Below are 18,292 nucleotides of genomic sequence, written 5' to 3' on the forward strand. Positions count from 1 at the left end.
TTCCCTCAAGTTTGCTTCTCCACATTGGGATCAGCAACCTTTCCTTTTATTTTCATTCCTACGGAGGGCTTCCTCCCCTGACGCGGAAACGGATCGGCCAATCAAGTACCGCCACGGAGGACACGCAGGTTCATGTTTTTTCTTTCCTTCCACTGGGGTGAAAAGAGAAAACACTTCCGCGTTAGCTGTGCCGGTTGGCATGTATTAATAAATGGGGAAACTACGCCTCACGAGGTGCCCGTCAAATGAGCGACAAATTAGCCACAAATTTGCAACAATTATGGGATTTTGCCCCCCACATCCCAAATGAGCTAACCGACTGGCAAAGGTTTACGGCTTGATATGCGCTCGAATTTTCCTTTACCCCTTTTTTAGATTATATTTCTGCGTTCCCATTTTATATTTTTCCACTGTGCCATAATGTTAAAATCCCCATTTGAAGCCAGCGGGTTTGCCTTTTTTTTTTCTTTTTTTTTTTCCAAAAATTTTAAAATGGATATCCCAATAATTCGAATTAAAAATGTACAATGTGACCCATGGCGACGTTATTTTGGGGAACCAGTGTGGGGACACCGGTTCGGTTGAAGGGGGGCAGTAAAGTTAGGCCAATGGAATGACAAGGTAAAACGGGGCACTTCTTAATGCGGCTCGATCTACATTGCCCCATATTACTCACGCATCCCCAAATGGTTAATCATAAAATTCGTTGCAAAAACGAATTAACGACAACGGCAGAACCAGGTATATACTTGTGCAAAAAGCGGGAAGGAAAAAATGCCCTACCGCCACATTCTCCATTCCAACTGTAAGGCAAATTACCATTTCGCCAAGGCGAACAGATGTCCTATATCCTATGTATACATTTAACTCGCTGCTTCATGTAATCCCTGATTTTTTTGAAATTTCTCCCCCGAGGCATAGGCCCCAAATTAATTTTGTTCACCATGTCTGGATACAAGTGTCACATCCCTAGCAGGTTAAGTGAACATAAATTGGTGCTAATATAGCAAAATATTTATGGTCTTTTTTTTTTTTTTTTTTTTTTTTTTTGGCAAAAATTTGGCTGTTTTGTTCTGCCCGTCCGGACATACCTGGCGCACACTACGCAAAAAAGTAAAAATAAAAAATTGCACATGTAGAGCGGCGAAGTTCATTTCCCCAACTGTTGCTCCCCCAGGAGTAACATCCTTGGTTATTTTCTGAGATAAAACAATTTCCTTCGTTGCAAAAAAAAATCTTACAAATGTTATCCTTAAAATTGTGCAACATTTCCCGTGAAGTACACGCGACGTGACCAAGTTGGAAAAAAGAAAAAAAAAACGCAGTTGTCTTAAAACCCCTTTTTAAAAAAAAAAAATGAAGGCAAATTTAAGCCCCTCCCTCAGACAGGAAATCGCCTTATGCAATAAGCAAAAGAGCAACAAGCGATGTATCCTTATTTCGCTCAACAGCAAATGTAATGAAACAATTTATAAGCGCAAAGACAGAATGGTGGTGCTGCGAAAGAGTGAGGAGCCCAGTTGTCAGGGCGAATAATGTCACCCCATCATTGCAAAGGGAGGTGTAAAATGGATATCGATTCCATCTCGCAAGGACCTCCTTCGTTTGATCAGTTCTTCGCAAATTATCGCGTCTTAAAATGCTCCCCTCCCCGTGCACACAATCGTGTTATGTCAACTTCTTCCTCCCCCCCTTCGTCAGTTCAATTCACGCTGGAAGGCTACACAGAACAGAAGGAAAACCCGAGCAACGATTTGGAAAGTATAAAATGCCTATTAAATGACGAGCTCGCTTTCATACTCTACAATGCTGCAGTTTTTACTGCTAAATACAAATGGGTCCTTATCCTATGGGTCCCCGACGAATCGGTAGCAACAAAATTGGAGAAGGAAAAAGAGTCTACTGAGAAGGTCGACAGGGATAAGAAGTACACCCAAGTGACACAGCTGAATAGGTTAATTTATTGCACTTTAAAAAATAACCTTCTTCATTATGTGGACGATGAGAGGGAAGTGCCACTGGAAGAAGTGCACAATTTCGATGAGCTGGAAAGATGCATAAAGGCCAGTCTCCACAACTGCTTAACGCAAGGTAGGACGACGCAAATGTGTAATGGAAATGTATTACCCCATTTCAGCGTTACGAATTACCTCCACAATTACTACTTCCTAAATGAGCAAATGAAGCAGTGTTGTGAAGGCTTAAATGAGGAAGGTGATTGCCTCTCCAAGCATCTCGATTTGCTCGCCAAGGAGAGCAACACGTGCATCGTTTTGCTCACCATAGATGTTTACAACTACAAACTGGATAGCCGTTTTGAGAAAATAGAAACTATCGAATCGTTTCTTCAACTAACAAAAGAACTACACATCCTTTATGTCCTTTACAAGACATCCGACACGTATACTTGCTTCTACCTCTGTCATAGTGACAGGTGTACTACTAGAGAAAAATTCGTCTACTCCTTGTTTAAACCCCACTTAATCCAAATTTTGAAAAAAAAAAATATTCACATTTTTTTAAGTGCCGAAATGGGTAAGCTTAAACATCTGGTAGACTTTATCCGAGGGGACATTACAACGAAGAAGGAAGTTCCCACAAAAGGTGCACCACTTGATGACATGGCTTCCAAAACGAAGAAAAGCACAGACCATTTGGCCTTGGTTGGGAGAAAGAACTACTCTAGCCATGCACAGATCAGTGTGCCGAAGGAGTTACTTCCCATTGTGGAAAATGATTCCATTGGCAAGAAAGGCAGGACGAATGATCAATCTGGGAATGGGCCAAACGTGCATAGGAAGCACTCGTTTACAGCTAGAACCATTAACATGCTGTCCCTGAAGAGGAGGGAGTCCAAGTCAAGCAACACACAGACAGAACAACTCACTCCGGGGAGAACAAATAAAATGGCACATGCACCACTAGGGGAAAGAAAACAAACTAGTACCTCTACATCTACCAGCGAAAATATCGGACCAAAGTTACTCAAAAAATTGTCCCTATCAAAATCGTATAATTTGAAAAAAAAAAAAACCTTCACAAATGACGGCGAAAAAAACTTAACAGGAAGGAAAAAAACAGAACCCTCCCCTACAATGGTCCAGAGTAAATCGTTAACCCTCCACAAGGGATCGTCCACCTCCGTCGAGTTTAAAAAATCGCCCTCTTTGTCTAAGCAAAAATCGCTGCAACTGGACAAGAAAAAGAGCTTCGCAAAAAGGCTCAAAGGGAGAAGCGCTGCTTCAGAAAAGTGATAAGTTTCAACGGGTTACAAGCATTTGCCCAGTTTATCCCACCTAGATGTTGGCATACATGCATGTGTAAAAGCATCCTTAACGATTGCACACCGTTGATTGATTTTCTACAAAGGGTTATACACCTGCGTAGACAGGCACATTTTTCTTTTCGTGCATGTGATGCCTGTTCATGCTATTACGAAGTCGTTTCCCTCCGATGGATTTTTTTTTCGCAGCTGGCGTTGCGGTTTAGTGGCTTGGGGGCCCTCCCCACAGTGACCTATTAGAAAAGCCCCTCAAGGGATAGCCTAAAAGACCTTAATTCATTTTGTTGCCAATCGTTTGTATCTTCTTTTTCAAACGGAGTAGCATCCTTATAGTGGAGAGGTACATCATTTCGGTTCCCATTTGGGGGTTCATATGCGGCATTGCTCTACCCCTTTTTTTCGTCTTCTTTGCATAAACACCCCAAGAACATGAACCGTGTAAGCAATGTGTGCCCCATTTTTTACGAAAGAAATGCACCCACTTCGTGCAGCATGCATGTTGGTTCCCTCCACAAAGGGGACGAAATCATATGCCTACACTCACATCCGTATCATGGTGATTATCGTAATATATAATAAAAAGGGTGGGAACCCCCCGCGAGAGAAGTACAGCTACGTGGCAGAACACACAGTTGCACACGTACCCCAATGTTGGCTCTCCAAGGGGGGAAAAGAAAACTTCTTCAGCAATTTTTCCCCTTTGTTGCAAAATGGAGAAGTGATCCAACCGGGAAGACCTTCATTTAAAACGTTAAAGTGTACGCCGTTGTAAAAACTACCGTTCCGATCTTTTTTATGTAACCTGTTCAAGTGGACTAACTCACCTCACGTGTGCATACGTTCGTATTTATGGGTGTATCATGTATGTGGACATGCGTATGGATAAAATGCCGCCACACAGGGGGTTAAAAGAGCTTTAATTGGGGGTAGGAAAAAAAAAAAAGGATGAAATTTTAAGGGGAACAAATATGTAGCTAATTACCCCTTTATGTAAAATTACTATTTCGACCTGACCTTTTTCATCCCCCTTGCTGTACCCTATTCTTAGGAGAAAATCCGCTAAGGTAAAATGTGCTGAAGAAAGAGGCGTCATCTCCTTGTAGGCGACGTTCCCCGGTGAACATTTTTAAAGGCGCATTTGGGTTAACAATACTGTGGGAGGTTGGCAAAAAAAAAATAATAATAATAGAATGAAGCCATACACATTGGCGTATGTTAACCACATACATGTAGCACATATGTAATGCATATCAGCACAAGTGGGAAACATTGTGAAAGGAAAAGCACTAAAAAAAGTGGTACCGAACGAGGACCCATTTCTACATGTGCTCAGGAAACATTATATTATGCGCATATGCCCAAGTATAATATATTTATAAGCACTTTTTTATGTTGGAAACCGCGCTGAATTTTTTTTTTTTTTTTCTCCCTTTGTAAAAATCATGTTGCTTTAAATCGTTTCGCGAATTTGCGCCCCTCCGAAATTATGAGCCAACTTTTTTTTTTTTTTTTTTTTAACCCAAGAGTCAACAAACAACTGACAAAAAAGGGAAAAAAAAAATACGCCATTGGATGGTAAAGCCACCGCTTTGGGCATTGCAAACTATAAGAGAAAAAAAAAGTACCTAAATAAAATTTTAATTCCTGCGAGTGTAGGTACATAAATTTACCCCCCTCCGAGCGAACTGCATAAATCTACGCCCTGCCGGAGTTACGTACTGCTCCTGACGGCAAGAATACGCCCCTGCGTAGCTGGTTCAGTTAGTCACCACATCACTTAACCGCTTCCTCTAGCAGCATCACTCTTCGCTGCCCCCCCAGATTGACAGACGAATATATAAGGAGCCCAATGGAGTCTCCCCAAGTGGCCGAGTTGAACAAAGATATAGCAGAGCTGAACAAGTTGCTGACCCAGGCAGTGAGAGAAAATGTGAAAGAAAAAATAAAACGATGCATAGAAAACACAACAATAGAAATAGCAAAGCTGAAACTGGAAGAAAGTCAAACCCCAAACAAAATAACGGACAAAAGTACACCCCTAAATGACAGCAACGTTTCCTACAGCTCTGTTCAGTCCTTCGCATGGAATCAGGAAGGAAATAAAGTTACCGTTTTTCTGACCGTTAAAGATATACAGAATGTTGACAAGGAAAAAATCTGCGCAGAATTTAACGAAAGAAGTTTTGAAATTAAAATGCACGACGTGAATAAAAAAAATTATCGTTTCTGTGTAAAAAAATTACATGAAAAAATCGTGCCAGGTAAATGCTGCTTTAAAGTTAAGAAGGATGCTCTGCATGTGTACCTAATTAAACAGGACCAGAAATATTGGGACAATTTGCACTTCAAGGAGTCACCCATGTCTAAAATTCGTGCGCCCAAAATGGACGAGCAGGCAGAACCCTCCACCATGCTTATGAACATGATGAAGCAACTGTACCAGGAGGGAGACAGCGACATGAAAAGAACCATTGCGAAGGCTTGGTGCGAAGCCAACGAGAAGAAGGGGGACTTTTCCGTCCCCAATTTTTGAGTAGGTCAGCACAAGCAGCGGCGTGAAGGAAGAAACCTAGTGCAGTAGCAACCATAAAGTTAGGTAATAACTGTAGGAAAACTTCCCCATTGCTGCGGACCATTCACCTTTTTAATTATCACCCCCCCGATAGGCAACCTATTGTCCACTTTTTTTATCTTCTGTTTATGTTTTTTTAAATTTTCTTTTGTGTATTTTCAACCCCCCATGCCCGTGCGGATTTGCCCAAATCCACGCGTTTGCCTTTGCTGACCATTTTTTTAACGCAAAGCAGACGCAAAAGCACGAGTGAACAGACGACAACAAGAAATTGTATATCATATGTGCCCACCCTGTACCAAAAGTTGGGAAATAAAATTGTACCTATTTTTACGCATAACTACGTGCATGTGGCACCGTCCTGTAGGACAAAGAAAACGCAGTAAAATTGCTCACACGGTACCCACTTTAGGATGAAGGGAATAATTTTTTTTTTTTAAACAAATGTGCAGTGGCATCTGTCACTTCCTGTCTGCACGAGTGATACGCCAACGGGATTAATACACGTGGGCATACCGAACGGGTAGGAATGAGACTGATTTTTACCCATGTACATTTTCAACAAGGTGAATGTCTAGCTGCGCTTTAAAAAAAAGACAATTTCGTACTGCATGGACACAAAAAAAATTAAAGTACCTTCTTTTGAGTGCACATGAAGGTGAGTCCCATCAAAATGGGGGGCACGAAATTTGTACTTTTTTTTTGGCGCAGCGGGGGGACAAAAGACAGAAAAAAAAAAAAAAAATGGCTATACTCATGGGCCACATAATGACTCTCCCTCATTCACACAGCTTCGCTAAACAGTGCGAATAAACATCCTGAGCTTTTTTTTTTTTTTTCCGTTCCGTCCTTCGTGGTGTAAATAATCTTCACATGTTAATTGAAACCATCCCTTGTCTCCATAGAGCAAGTACTTTGGATATTGTTCTTCTGATCAGGGAAACTCCCTATGTGGTTATTCTTGTCCAGAAGGGGTATGGGGATTCCATTAAAATACCCCAGGGTTACATAGAAGAAGGAAATGACAATAAGAGAAATGCCTATGAGTAGGCTGAAGAAACCCTTGTTGATCAGGATGGAGCCTATTATGAGTATGTATAGGCTTCTGCCAACTACAGTGAATAAGAATTCGATGTGTCGGTAAAAGTTGAATGTCTTCACGTCACATAGGATTAAGAGGGCCCCTGAGCATATGATATACAAATTTATCACAATTTGGAATAGGTTGAAAACGTTCAGTATGCCGCCGGTAATCATGAGCGCGCCTGCGAGGGGGGCAGTGAATGGGGGAAGCTGTGTAGCGGCAAAGGGGAGAAACGACCAAAGGACGAATCGACGAATCGGTGAAGCTCCTCTTACCTGCAACCATCGATAAAAACCGCAAGCTGATGTTTGGTATGTTCTTAAATATCAGTGCCATGATTGGAAAAAAAAAAAAAAAAAAACACCTCCAACGGGTTAATTTGTTTTAAAATCGAAACGTATATAAAAGGGTTGACTTTTTGTTTTGTCTTTTCTCCTTCCCCCGGTGTTCTTCCTATTGGAGTTAAAAAAAAAAATGGGTGAAAAAGTTGTAAAAAATGGCGTCACACACGTTTGGTTTGTATACATATGCATATGTGCACATGTACGACGTATGCGGGGGGAAGAACTACCTGCCTGGGGGTGTATTCGTCCTGGAAAAGCGTCTTTTATGCGTTTTGTTTAACGTGGGAATTTGCGTGAACTTCAGTTTATGAATGTTTTTAATTCGCGCGTACATGCGTCTGTATTGGTATATACTGGTATGTACTGGTATGTATTGGTATGTATTGGTTTGCATTCGCTTGCATTCGTTTGCTTACATGTCTGTGTGCACATCTGCACAAGGATGTGCACACAAATCGAACTTAGCTGCTGAAGATAATCAGCAGGCATTCCTTTGGAAAATCGGCCGCGTTTTGCAAAATTTTGTACGTGGTATTTTTGTGTATACAAGTGATTACAAAAAAAAAAAAAAAAAAAAAAAACATTACGTTTGAAGGAAGGATAAATGCTGAAGAGGAATAGCTCTTTTTTTTTACGTACGTAAATGCGTTAATTTTTCATACATTTTTGTAATTAAAAGGGGAAAAAAAAAAACGAATTGCACATTTTGGGGAACTGAATTGCCATTTTATAATTCACCTTTGTCTTTTTTTCTTCTAATCGAAAATTGGGAAGCAATAATTTTTTTTTGGGAAAAAATTGTCCATTTTGAAGGAAGGGAAAATGCGAAACAGTCAGCGTGATGTGCTCGCCCCCCTTTGGGTCGGAATTCGTTTCACATGACGGGCTTAACATTCATTATTTTTTTGTTAACGGCAGATGACAGATGCGTATATAATTTTGCACGTTCAACCCCATTAACCGTGCGAGAAAAAGAGCAAAAAAAAATGTGTCCTGCGTTTTTTCGCGTAAATAAAATTATGCATTTCATATTTTTAAATGGTTGATGAAAATTAAAAGAGGGCTATAAAATTGTTACAAAAAGAGAAAGAACAAGTTTGCATGTTTTAATTATTACAACTTTGTATCTTCTAAAAAAAAAAGTTGTGTACACGGGGGGCATGTAAATAGATTTGTCACTACTTATCATGCACATATAAAACAGGCATGTCTGGCTGAACCATTTGTAAGGACATGCAAAATGTGGTGTTTAAAAAAAAGAAGGTAAAATTTGGCCCCCACCGTGACAATGGATGCGCCGTTTACTGCCTCAAGGGAGTTAAGCACATGAAGGCATACACATAGAGAAACCTACTACACGTAGGGCAAGCGGCAGGTATATACCCTTCTCACCTGCACACCCCTCCCACCTTGAAACTTTTATTTTTCCTTCGCCTCCTTGTCCTTGTCCTTGTTCTTTTTTCTCTTCCAGGGTTTCCCTAATCCGAATCCCCTCTTCTCCGTTCGTTCCTCTTTTGGGGGTTCCTCTTTTGGGGGTTCCTCTTTTGGGGGTTCCTCTTTTGAGGGGTCCTCTTTTGGGGGGTCCTCTTTTGCGGCTTCTTCAGTTGGTGGCTCCACTTGGGGTTGTTCCTCCGTTGGTAGGTTATCTTTTGTGGGTTCCTCAGATGGTGATTCCACTTGGGGTTGTTCCTCCGTTGGTACCTCCTCCTTTACGGGTTCTTCAGTTGGAATTTCTTCCTTTGCGGGTTCCTCCCCTAGTTCCTCTTTTGGGGAGTCCTCAGTTGGAATTTCCTCCTTGGTAGGTTCTTCGGTTGGAATTTCCTCTGTTGCGGGTTCCTCGGTTGGAGGCTCCACTTGGGGTACTTCCTCAGATGGTAGTTCCTCCGTTGGTAGCTCCTCCTCCACCGGTTCTACCATTTCGACTGCGACGGCCTCGTCCTCCTCCTGTGGGAGGGGTTCGTCTTCCGCTTTTCCTCCATCGGCCTCTCCATTCGTCAGCTCATTCTCCTCCTGAGGGAGTTCTTCGTTGATGACGCCTCCCTCTTCAGTTGCACTTTTCTCTGCCTCCAGATTATCTTCCTCCGTTTTATCCAGGAGGCTTTCTTGCTGCATTTCCTGCACGTGGCTTCCTTCCTTTTCCTCCAACTGCACAGAGGGATCTACCCCCTGGCTCATCGCCGAAGCCCAGTCGTCCTCCCCCTCGGGCTGGACATTCAAATACGGGTTGACCTCCTGATCGATTTGCATAATTTGAGCTGGCTCCTCTGTATGGGATCCCTCATCTGGGAGACCCACCTCATCGTCTACATTGTCCTCTTCTGCATTGCCCTCTTCCACATTGCCCTCTTCCGCATTATCCTGTTCTGCATTATCCTCTTCCACATTGCCCTCTTCCGCATTATCCTCTTCTGGATAGTCTTCAATTTTTGTGTGATACTCATGGAGATGGTCTCCTTCATCGTGACCAACATCTCCCTGAATCCAACCGTCTCCCTCCTCCTCCTCCTCCTCATTTGCGTGGCCGCCATCCGTTTGGACCGAAAGTGGAGAATCCTCCTGGCTCATTTCACCATCTGAGGGGGCTATTACTCCCAATAGTGCCTTTGCCTCTTCTTCCTCGTCATCTTCGACGTCAAGATTGTCTTCTTCTTCAACTTCTTCTTCAACCTCTTCTACCTTGTGATCCTGCACCTCCTCAATATTATGTGTACTTTGCACAAAATCGACCATGTGCTCTTCTAACGGAGCAGTAGGTTCGAACTTATCCTGCTGCTCAACCTGTTGGTCATCCTGTTGGTCATCCAGGTTTTGTCCCATGTAGAGTTCTTCCACATGGTGGTCTGGAGGAGTCACCTCTACATAGGGCGACGTTCCGTCCTGCTTATTTCCAGCGCTGATATCGCTACCCGCGTGGTACATCACATTATTATTGTCTATATCATCCTGCTTAATTGGTGGCGTCACTAAGTAGTTTTTCTCCGAACTGGTATGATCGGTGAGTTCGTTCTGGCTAGCTGCGCTCTTAACGCTGTTGTTACTTAAACTGTCTTTGGAGATTTTTTTTTTCTTTTTAATTTTTTTCACTTTTAAAATTTTGATCATTTTTTCTCCATGTTTCGATTCAAGGTATTTTTTTCTCTGCACAAAGTTTATATCATCGGAGTAGTAATTGACCAGATATTTAAAGGTAAATAAATTGGGGACTAAGTCTTGATTCTCCTTAATGACTTGTTCTTCCACGTGTTCCGTTGACTTTTGCAGTTTGTTGAAAAATTCAGAATTTGAAAAAGTCGTGTTTAAGTTAAAGTCCTGATTTTTCTTTATCATGGAGTCTATTTTTTCTTTATAAATTTTTCTCTTTTTTTTATAAATCAGGCTGGTTAAATTTAGTATCACATCTTGAGTGATGTTTTCATTTATGGAGGGTAACTTTGGCTGTATTCCTAGCAGCGATTCGTGGTACATTTTTTTAATGGAATTTAGAACTTTCTGTACGTCTTCATCTTTTTCGTAGTTTTTTAATTCTTCATAGAAATCTTCCACGGTTACATCAAATTTGTTTAGCACTTCTTTCTCCACCTCTTCTATTCTCTGCTTATACCCATTGTTCAGTAGCACCTCTTCCAGCTTGTTCAATTCTATGCTTGTGTTGGGCTCATTTTTTATCATGTCATACACACTTTTCGTTGTCTTTGACGTCTCGTTTAGTACTTTATAAATATCCAAACAAAGGTGTCTTAAAATCAGGAGGATGTTTTCTTTTACAATTTTTTTTTTCCTCCTGAATATTTTTTCCCCCGTTACGTACCATAGGACGAGGAACCCCCCGATGAACAGGCTGATTTCGGCCAGCTTCGTCAGCCCTCTACCCATTTTGCTCAGATGCGCGGGTGTGCAGATGCGTGTGGTGTGCTGCAGAGTAACCTGTTTATGTCTTTCTCGGCAGACCAGTTTGGGAGCGCTCTTCGTGATTAACTCCTCGAGGGCAATCTGGGTGATCGTTGTATGCCCTACCTACCGTGTGTACCCTCACACGTGTGCCTGGCGAAGTTACCCACAATGCTGTGTCAGAACGTCCGCTACTACACTGCGGAGGTTCCTTTCACCGACCGAAGGCACAACAGGTAAACACACTCACGGCGTCATCGAACATGCATATACCTTCCTGGAGAACTCGTGTTAAAAATGCTCCTCTTCTGCAGTTTACCCGTTTCCGCGTAAAATGCCCATGAGGAATGTTAGCGCCGTAATATTATAGAGGCCTAAACCACGCAGAATGGTATGTTTGCTTTCCCACAAAAGGGGGGGGGAAGGAGAAAAAGTCTCGCATTATTATTCGCGGCGGCAGCGCGAGGTGGTTATTCCCTTCAAAACGCTCCGTGTTGTATTCCCTTCGGAAGGTGAGCTGTACACCAGGTTTTTAGTCCCCTTTTTACCGGCTAACAACGCATCCCGTGTATCGTGCGTTTGTCCTCCTTGTGAAAGCGAAAAGGATGAAGCTAACTCTGTCGTGCCGCTTAGAAGGCTCCTGCACGTACGTACAAACTTGAGTTAGCACAGCTATGCACAAAAAAGGAATGCAAAAAAAAAACAAAAAAAAAATATATATATATATATATATATATATATCCAGTTATTATGTACCCAACTGTACATTCCTTTTGTATGTTTCCTCCTTTTTTTTTTATTAGCAGATGTAATGACGCCATTTATTATGTACACGATGTACGTGCCGTGGGTGCCGTACCTGCTGTAAGTACGCCTCTCCTCCGATATAAGTTTGGGGGGGGCTACTTTTCCCCACCGCCCCCACAGGTGCCGGAAAATACCATAACTATAATTTTGCGCGAACACTGTGCATACATATGTCAGTGCAGCCACGGTACACGTCGCGTAAAAATCGTGAACTAACCATCCGACGCACGAGGAACGAAAGGGGTAAAAAAGGAAACGTGGAAAAAGTAATCAGCAAAACGTGCAGGTAAGGGTACGTGTATGGATGAAGGGCGACCCCCCTTTTTCTGTGCGCCCAGCGAACTTGTTTTGCAAGGAGATACAGGAAACTGGGCAAAATGGCATACTGTGCAGGTAGCCGTACCCCTTTCCAATTCCCCAGAATGGGAATACACTCCTTCCTTCACGAGGGTGATGAAGCAAGCCTTAATTCCCCCTCCCGCAGTTGTTATAAAAGAAAAAAAAAATTGCAAAATAGTGCGGAGAAAACTAGTGTACCCACACGAGCAGCATATGCCAGGAAGGCTCGATCGTATAATTTCCCCACCTTTTGCTTTCACCAAAATGGGCGTTATACATGTGTAGGAATAAAAGTTTCCTAAGAATACGCCCCAAAGGGATCATCAAATGAAGTGGTGGAATATTCTTTTTAAGTAAAAAGTCTACTTGGGGTGTATCCCAGTTTTTGTGTTCACATACACAACAGTGTTGTATCATAGGGTGTGGGGAAGGAATGAGGACAAAAAAAAAAAAAAAATAAAAGAATGAGTGCTAAAACGTAACTGCATATGCAAATTCGTTCCGACTTATTATCCCATTTTTCGCATCGATTGTTTTTCCGGATGGGGCCCTGTAAGGTGGGAGTGTTCCCATCACACGGATGTAAATTGTCGCGTGGGGGAAATTACTGCACTTTCCTAAAATGCAGCTCTGTCGAAGTGCCAACTTTTGCTTTCCCTTTTGGTTACTTACACCACGAAAGCAGTTCCATCATTTTTCATAACCACCTCGATTGTAGAGAGGAGGAGGGAACAAATGTGGCAGAAGCGCTTTTGCATGCCCACGCTGGTGGTTCCCTGGCTTAGTATGTGTGCTTGTTGCCCTCCAGTGGGGTCATCTGAACTGGGTCAGTTGTAATATAGCTCGAGACTCATGCCGTCTTTAATTTCGTAGTCTTGCAAAGTGATGTGGTCCTTGTAAATGGTGTACCATTTTTGTATTCGTATTTTGTCCGCCCTGGTTCCTGCACGGGTGGTGGTTAACATAGTGGTGAAAGGAACAAGCTGTGATTACCTTGTCAGGGGAGTCAGCCACGCAATCGCTAACGACTGCATGCGAACGAAGAAGATCTTACCTGTTTGTGCCGCCACGAGCTTCTTCAAATCCCCGATGGTGTCATCCGGGTTGCACTTCACGCGTATTTTCTTCCCCAGCCGGTCGTTCAGTATTATTTCAATCATCTTTCCGCTCGAAGGTGGTAGGTGGGCAGAGTTCGCAAGTACTTATTCAGCGGAGTGAGGTTCTATGTATGCTCAGCTGCAGGTGCACTTAGTTGGACGTGCTTAATGAGGAACATAAGGGGGGGAGCCTTCACCAGTGTCTTCACCTTCAAGTGAAGTTTAACAAATCCCCTGTTGTGACTCCACGCGGGTTCAGTTTTTCGCGTTTATCCGCGAGATGTAGTCTTCCCTCGTGGGGATAAAAAAAGGCAAAACAGGATCGGCAAAGCGGAAGCCACAAAATGGGAATAATTGGGCCAGGAAAAAAAGAAAACCTTACCGATGTAGCGATGGGGCCAAGAAAAAAAAGGGAACTTCAAATGGGTTTCGCAACCCGTGTAGGGGGCAAACGTTAGAGAGTAAAAATGCTTATATTCTCACCAAACGGTGGAATAATTGGGGCTTCGCAGCACTAAATCATTTTTTTTTTTTTTTTTTTTTTTTTTTTTTTCTGAACGGGTCATATTTTTTTACAACAATTTATGGCAGCCATTTCTGAAGTGCCTAAACGGGAGAGCGCTGCTTAGGAAAGGCAACTCCAACAGGGGGCTATGTAGGACAATTTCTTTCGCTTTCAATATGGTTTACTAATACCGTTCTATTTTGTTCTTTTTTGGAGGGACTGCTATATTTTTTCCCCATGGAATATGCTTATTACGCATAGGTATATGCCCCCCCTCTGTACGATTTCATTTTAACTTAAACAACGCGGCCCCTAATTGAACTGTCCCAATTGTACGTTATATGCTGTTACGTACGCGGCATGTACGTTACGGGAGGGAAACTGCTTTGGAGGGTTGTCACCCCATTGGTCATTTTGACTACGTAGAAATTGCAGAAAGAAAAATAAAAACACCCCTGTAAATACATCAATTTGCATGCATTCTCAGGAGAAAAACGCCACCTGCACGTGGTACACAAGTTGAGCTAATTCTATTGTAGAATGTATTTTTTTTTTTTTTTGAAAAAAATTCTCCTCGCGGTGAAAAAATAGGGGGGAAACACACCTTTGTGAGCCCACCAAAATGGTGTTAGCGACATGGCGTACATTTACCCCCTCTTCTTAGAAAATGTCGATAACATAAATAATTTAGGCAAAATGAGGAAGTTTCATTTCGTTGAAAAAGGTTTGTTCTGGGTCCAACGGGTGAGCCTTCTCTCCATGTGTGATGTAATGTGCATGAGGGGGAGGATGTGTCCTTCCGTTGCACATACAAGGAAACGACGAAGTTAATATGTGAATAGGTGAAAAAGCGACAACGTGAGGATGTGAATAAAAAAAAAAGCGACGTGAATGCAAAACGTTGGAGCACACGCCACTGTGTTGCTGAAATGCAAGCTGAGTGGGCGTCCCGCTAACCGGCGTTCACAAACGCTTCGCACACACCTGTCCCTTCTCCAATCGCTGCTGTAAACGCAGGTTCCAGGTTTCCACATAGATGAAGAAGCGGATGTGCACACGAATATGCACATGCATACGCGTATAAACCGTCGTGGGAACTTACAGCCCTGCACAGTCAAAGCGGGGATGCGTTACGTAAAAATGTAGGGAGTCAGGCCGAAGAAGGAAATGTACAGGGAGAGGAGAGACAACCCATGGTATATGTGGAAGTCTTTCTTGTTCTTCCTAATCTCGGCAAGGGTATTTCCACTCTTGGGGTTCTTAATCAACTCATGATATAAGCTCTCCTTCTGTATTTTCAAACTGTGAACTTTATTCTGGAGGAACAAATTATTTAACAAGCAGGACAAGGCAACAACGGTGGAGCTGATCCTCAGCTGCATGTTGTGGTTTGCCAATTTAACCGTGGACAATAGGAGTATGCCAGAGAAGAGAGTAGATAAACCAAAAAAGAATTGGAAATCTTCTCTTCTTCTAATAAAATCTCCTTCCGATTTTTTCATTTCTTCTAGCTGTTTTTTTGCCTCTTCTGCATTTTCGGGGACGGGCATTCGCTTTATGTTCTTCAGGCTCCTAACCAAACCAACTTCGGAGAAGAAGGTCAACCAGAATGTCGACCCGAAGAGGTAACCCCAACTTACGTTTAGCAACGGTCTCAGGACTTGCGGGTTATTCATGAGCAGCTTGGGGAAAATCGAGAGGACAAGGCTCGAGAGGCCTGCACGGGAAGAAGGGGGCAGAGAAGAATAAACCATAAGGAGTGGAGAAACGGTGGGGCCCCCGAAGGGTCAGCGCGGTGAAAGCATTTCGCTGGTAAGTAAAAACGCTCGGCTCGTAAGCGCCCCTTAAAATGGGCTTCAAATCGGGGAGGTCTCTTAAGCCTATTTGTGTTCGGGCTTTCTAACCTGCTATGCTCGTTACGCATCGGAGGTGGCTCACAGCGGCTCCCATTTTGTACTTCTTTTCTGATGTAGCGTTTAGGCGGTTACTCGTGGGTAACAATGGTTTGCGTTGGTTTGTAGCAGTTCGGTGATCCTTTACCCCTTAGTCGCAATTTCGTGGCCTGTCGCGGGGGCCTCCTCACAATCTTATATCACTGGTTAGTCGCCCTAGTGAGGGGAAGCTTAACTGCAAATTCGATTCAGTAAAAAAAAGAAAAAAGCGCTTCCAATTCGTGGAAAAGGGTCTTCAAAATTGGCAAAAAAAAAAAAAAAGAAAAAAAGAAACTATGATTGGCGTTCCCTCCAGTGGGTAACAGGCGTAAGAAGTCACATGAATAAAAAAAAAAAAAAAAAAAAATTCAAAACTTTTCAAAAAAAACTCCCAAAAAAAAACTCTCAAAAAGGCGCTTCCAATTGCAGCATTTTAAGATATTTCAATGCCCCTGCGTGGGTGCAAAAGGAAGAAAAAAATTACTGCCAAAAGAGAGTCACTTTAATTTTAAAGAACAATAAAGGGATAGCCCACTATGGTAGCGGAACCCGTATAAGCGCGCATCGCTCACTCGGTATGTACGCATCCCTTTAAGGTTGTCCCATCCTCCGAAGGTTCAGCGCTTCTTTTGTTTTAAGTTATTTTTCTTTTTCTATTTAAGATTGTAGCTTTTTTTTTTTTTTTTTTTTTTTTTCTGAAAAATTGCGCACAAGGTGGCTTCTTGCCAAAATAATATGAACAATTTGAAGAACATGTATTGAACAGGTCAAGCCGCGCCGTTTGAAAATCGCCTGAACAGGTCATTTTTTTTTTTTTTTTCTTTTGCCCAAAAATTATGCACAACGGTGGTTTTTTTGCAAAAGTAATAGGAACTATGTGAACAAGTTAGCTGTGCTGTTGAAAATCGCCTGAACAGATTTTTTTTTTTTTTTTTTTTTTTTTTTTCCCATTTGACAAAATGGCTAGTGAAAAATACTTTGCACAAAAATGAACAGACTGCGGAGGATCATAGGATGGGTGGAAATGCAAGGAAGTTAATAGAATGAGGTGATTTCTAGGTCTGTCATCCCCATGTGTCCTCCCAAATGGCTCACTCACGCATTACGCTGTGCAGACAAATGTGGAGGTCACGTTAGGAAAGCACACGTGTAAACGGCCGATGAGCAAACCGAATGTTCATTGTGCGAATAATGACCATGGATAGACCGCTTGGCGGGGGCAAAGCTTTACCGTGTTGGACGGAGCCACATAACCTTGACAGCGTCATGGAAAGGGGGGGAACGACAAATCATGGCAAGAGGAATGCCCCTCACAAATCTATCAGGCACGGTGAGGATGTATCCCCTTGGGGCGAATGAATGGAACGTATATTTCCGCGTAGTGTTTTTCCCCCTCCCACGCTGGGGGAGAAAACTCTCTGCAAAACGTCACCCATTAGTGTGCATATGTGAATCGAAAAGAGGGGAGGAATGTTTGTGATCCGAGAAGGTTTGAATAGCCATCTGAATAATCCCTTGTTTTTTTTTTCCTTCTTTTCTGTTACCTTGACGGGCTATACATGGCATGATTATTTTTTTCTTTTTTTTAATTTTTTTATTGGTACTTTGCTAAATATGATAAAGTACACATCCCACTTGATGAATGTTTATTTTTCTCATCAACATATGGACGAAGCAATTTAGAGAGAGCAAATCCGAAATAATTACACACAGTTTGAGCTATATACACATTATGTGATGCTTCGGATTTTTTTTAAATTTCCCGCCACCCCTAAATAATATTTTGATGTGTATTCAAAAGATTGATAGTTTCCTCAATTGGTTGAATGAAAAGGGAAGACCATCATTACAACTTGTTCTGTTTTCTATGAAGCATTTATTATTTACTCATTTTATTTATTTATTTATTTTTTTTTTTTTGTTACGGACGCAATTTTTACATTTATGAATATCCACGTGTGGAATTAATCCGAATAGCTTTTTGCACATTTTATGCAATGTTAAAAGTGAGCATGTTTAAGAGAAAAATTCATTTGATCAAATTAACATGCTCAGTATATCGGACTTTTTGGTGCGCTACGAATGTATCAATAATGTGCATAACATGTGTGTGTTTTCCCTTTGGGACTTTTCTTTCTTTTTTTTTTTTTTATTTGTTAGACTTTTTCTGTGTTCATTTATAAACATTTCCCCATTTGGATGAACATAATTTCGCTTGTTGCAAATGCTTGAGGGTAATTTTACTTTTACATTTTTTCCAAATGACATTTTGACAACTATAAATTATGCATAATTTGCAAACGCAAAAATATTAATCCCCTTTGGAAGATATTTTTTTGTGAATGTGCAAACTTATCCCAATGAGATCACCAAACTATTGTTAATTTATTTTCAATTTCTCCTTTTTTTTACCTTTTGGAAATATTTAAAAAAGTTCCTAAA

At 41.9% G+C, this 18,292-nt stretch overlaps 6 protein-coding genes across 6 annotated transcripts; 2 read left to right on the forward strand and 4 right to left on the reverse strand.

The window, feature by feature from the left end:
• Positions 1 to 1,356: 1,356 nt before the first annotated feature.
• On the forward strand, positions 1,357 to 3,254 carry PCOAH_00052860 (Uncharacterized protein; the record flags this gene model as incomplete). Its single annotated transcript, XM_020062066.1, has 2 exons — positions 1,357 to 1,456; positions 1,702 to 3,254. 2 exons carry the CDS (start codon positions 1,357 to 1,359, stop codon positions 3,252 to 3,254), a joined length of 1,653 nt encoding a protein of 550 aa, XP_019917733.1.
• A 1,878-nt stretch (positions 3,255 to 5,132) lies between these two features.
• Positions 5,133 to 5,816, forward strand: PCOAH_00052870 (Uncharacterized protein; the record flags this gene model as incomplete). Its single annotated transcript, XM_020062067.1, has 1 exon — positions 5,133 to 5,816. One exon carries the CDS (start codon positions 5,133 to 5,135, stop codon positions 5,814 to 5,816), a length of 684 nt encoding a protein of 227 aa, XP_019917613.1.
• A 915-nt stretch (positions 5,817 to 6,731) lies between these two features.
• Positions 6,732 to 7,275, reverse strand: PCOAH_00052880 (COPI associated protein; the record flags this gene model as incomplete). The annotated part of the gene is made up of 2 exons (XM_020062068.1): positions 6,732 to 7,120; positions 7,215 to 7,275. The coding sequence occupies 2 exons, from the start codon at positions 7,273 to 7,275 to the stop codon at positions 6,732 to 6,734; spliced, it is 450 nt and encodes a 149-aa protein (XP_019917765.1).
• A 1,427-nt stretch (positions 7,276 to 8,702) lies between these two features.
• PCOAH_00052890 (Uncharacterized protein) lies at positions 8,703 to 11,156 on the reverse strand (the record flags this gene model as incomplete). The annotated part of the gene is made up of 1 exon (XM_020062069.1): positions 8,703 to 11,156. The coding sequence occupies one exon, from the start codon at positions 11,154 to 11,156 to the stop codon at positions 8,703 to 8,705; it is 2,454 nt and encodes an 817-aa protein (XP_019917647.1).
• Positions 11,157 to 13,144: 1,988 nt separating this feature from the next.
• Positions 13,145 to 13,477, reverse strand: PCOAH_00052900 (Ubiquitin-like protein 5; the record flags this gene model as incomplete). The annotated part of the gene is made up of 2 exons (XM_020062070.1): positions 13,145 to 13,260; positions 13,372 to 13,477. 2 exons carry the CDS (start codon positions 13,475 to 13,477, stop codon positions 13,145 to 13,147), a joined length of 222 nt encoding a protein of 73 aa, XP_019917575.1.
• Positions 13,478 to 15,049: 1,572 nt separating this feature from the next.
• Positions 15,050 to 15,869, reverse strand: PCOAH_00052910 (Uncharacterized protein; the record flags this gene model as incomplete). Its single annotated transcript, XM_020062071.1, has 2 exons — positions 15,050 to 15,636; positions 15,824 to 15,869. The coding sequence occupies 2 exons, from the start codon at positions 15,867 to 15,869 to the stop codon at positions 15,050 to 15,052; spliced, it is 633 nt and encodes a 210-aa protein (XP_019917700.1).
• Positions 15,870 to 18,292: the final 2,423 nt, after the last annotated feature.

The sequence above is a fragment of the Plasmodium coatneyi genome, chromosome 14, assembly GCF_001680005.1.
Source record: "Plasmodium coatneyi strain Hackeri chromosome 14, complete sequence".
Lineage (NCBI taxonomy): Eukaryota > Apicomplexa > Aconoidasida > Haemosporida > Plasmodiidae > Plasmodium > Plasmodium coatneyi.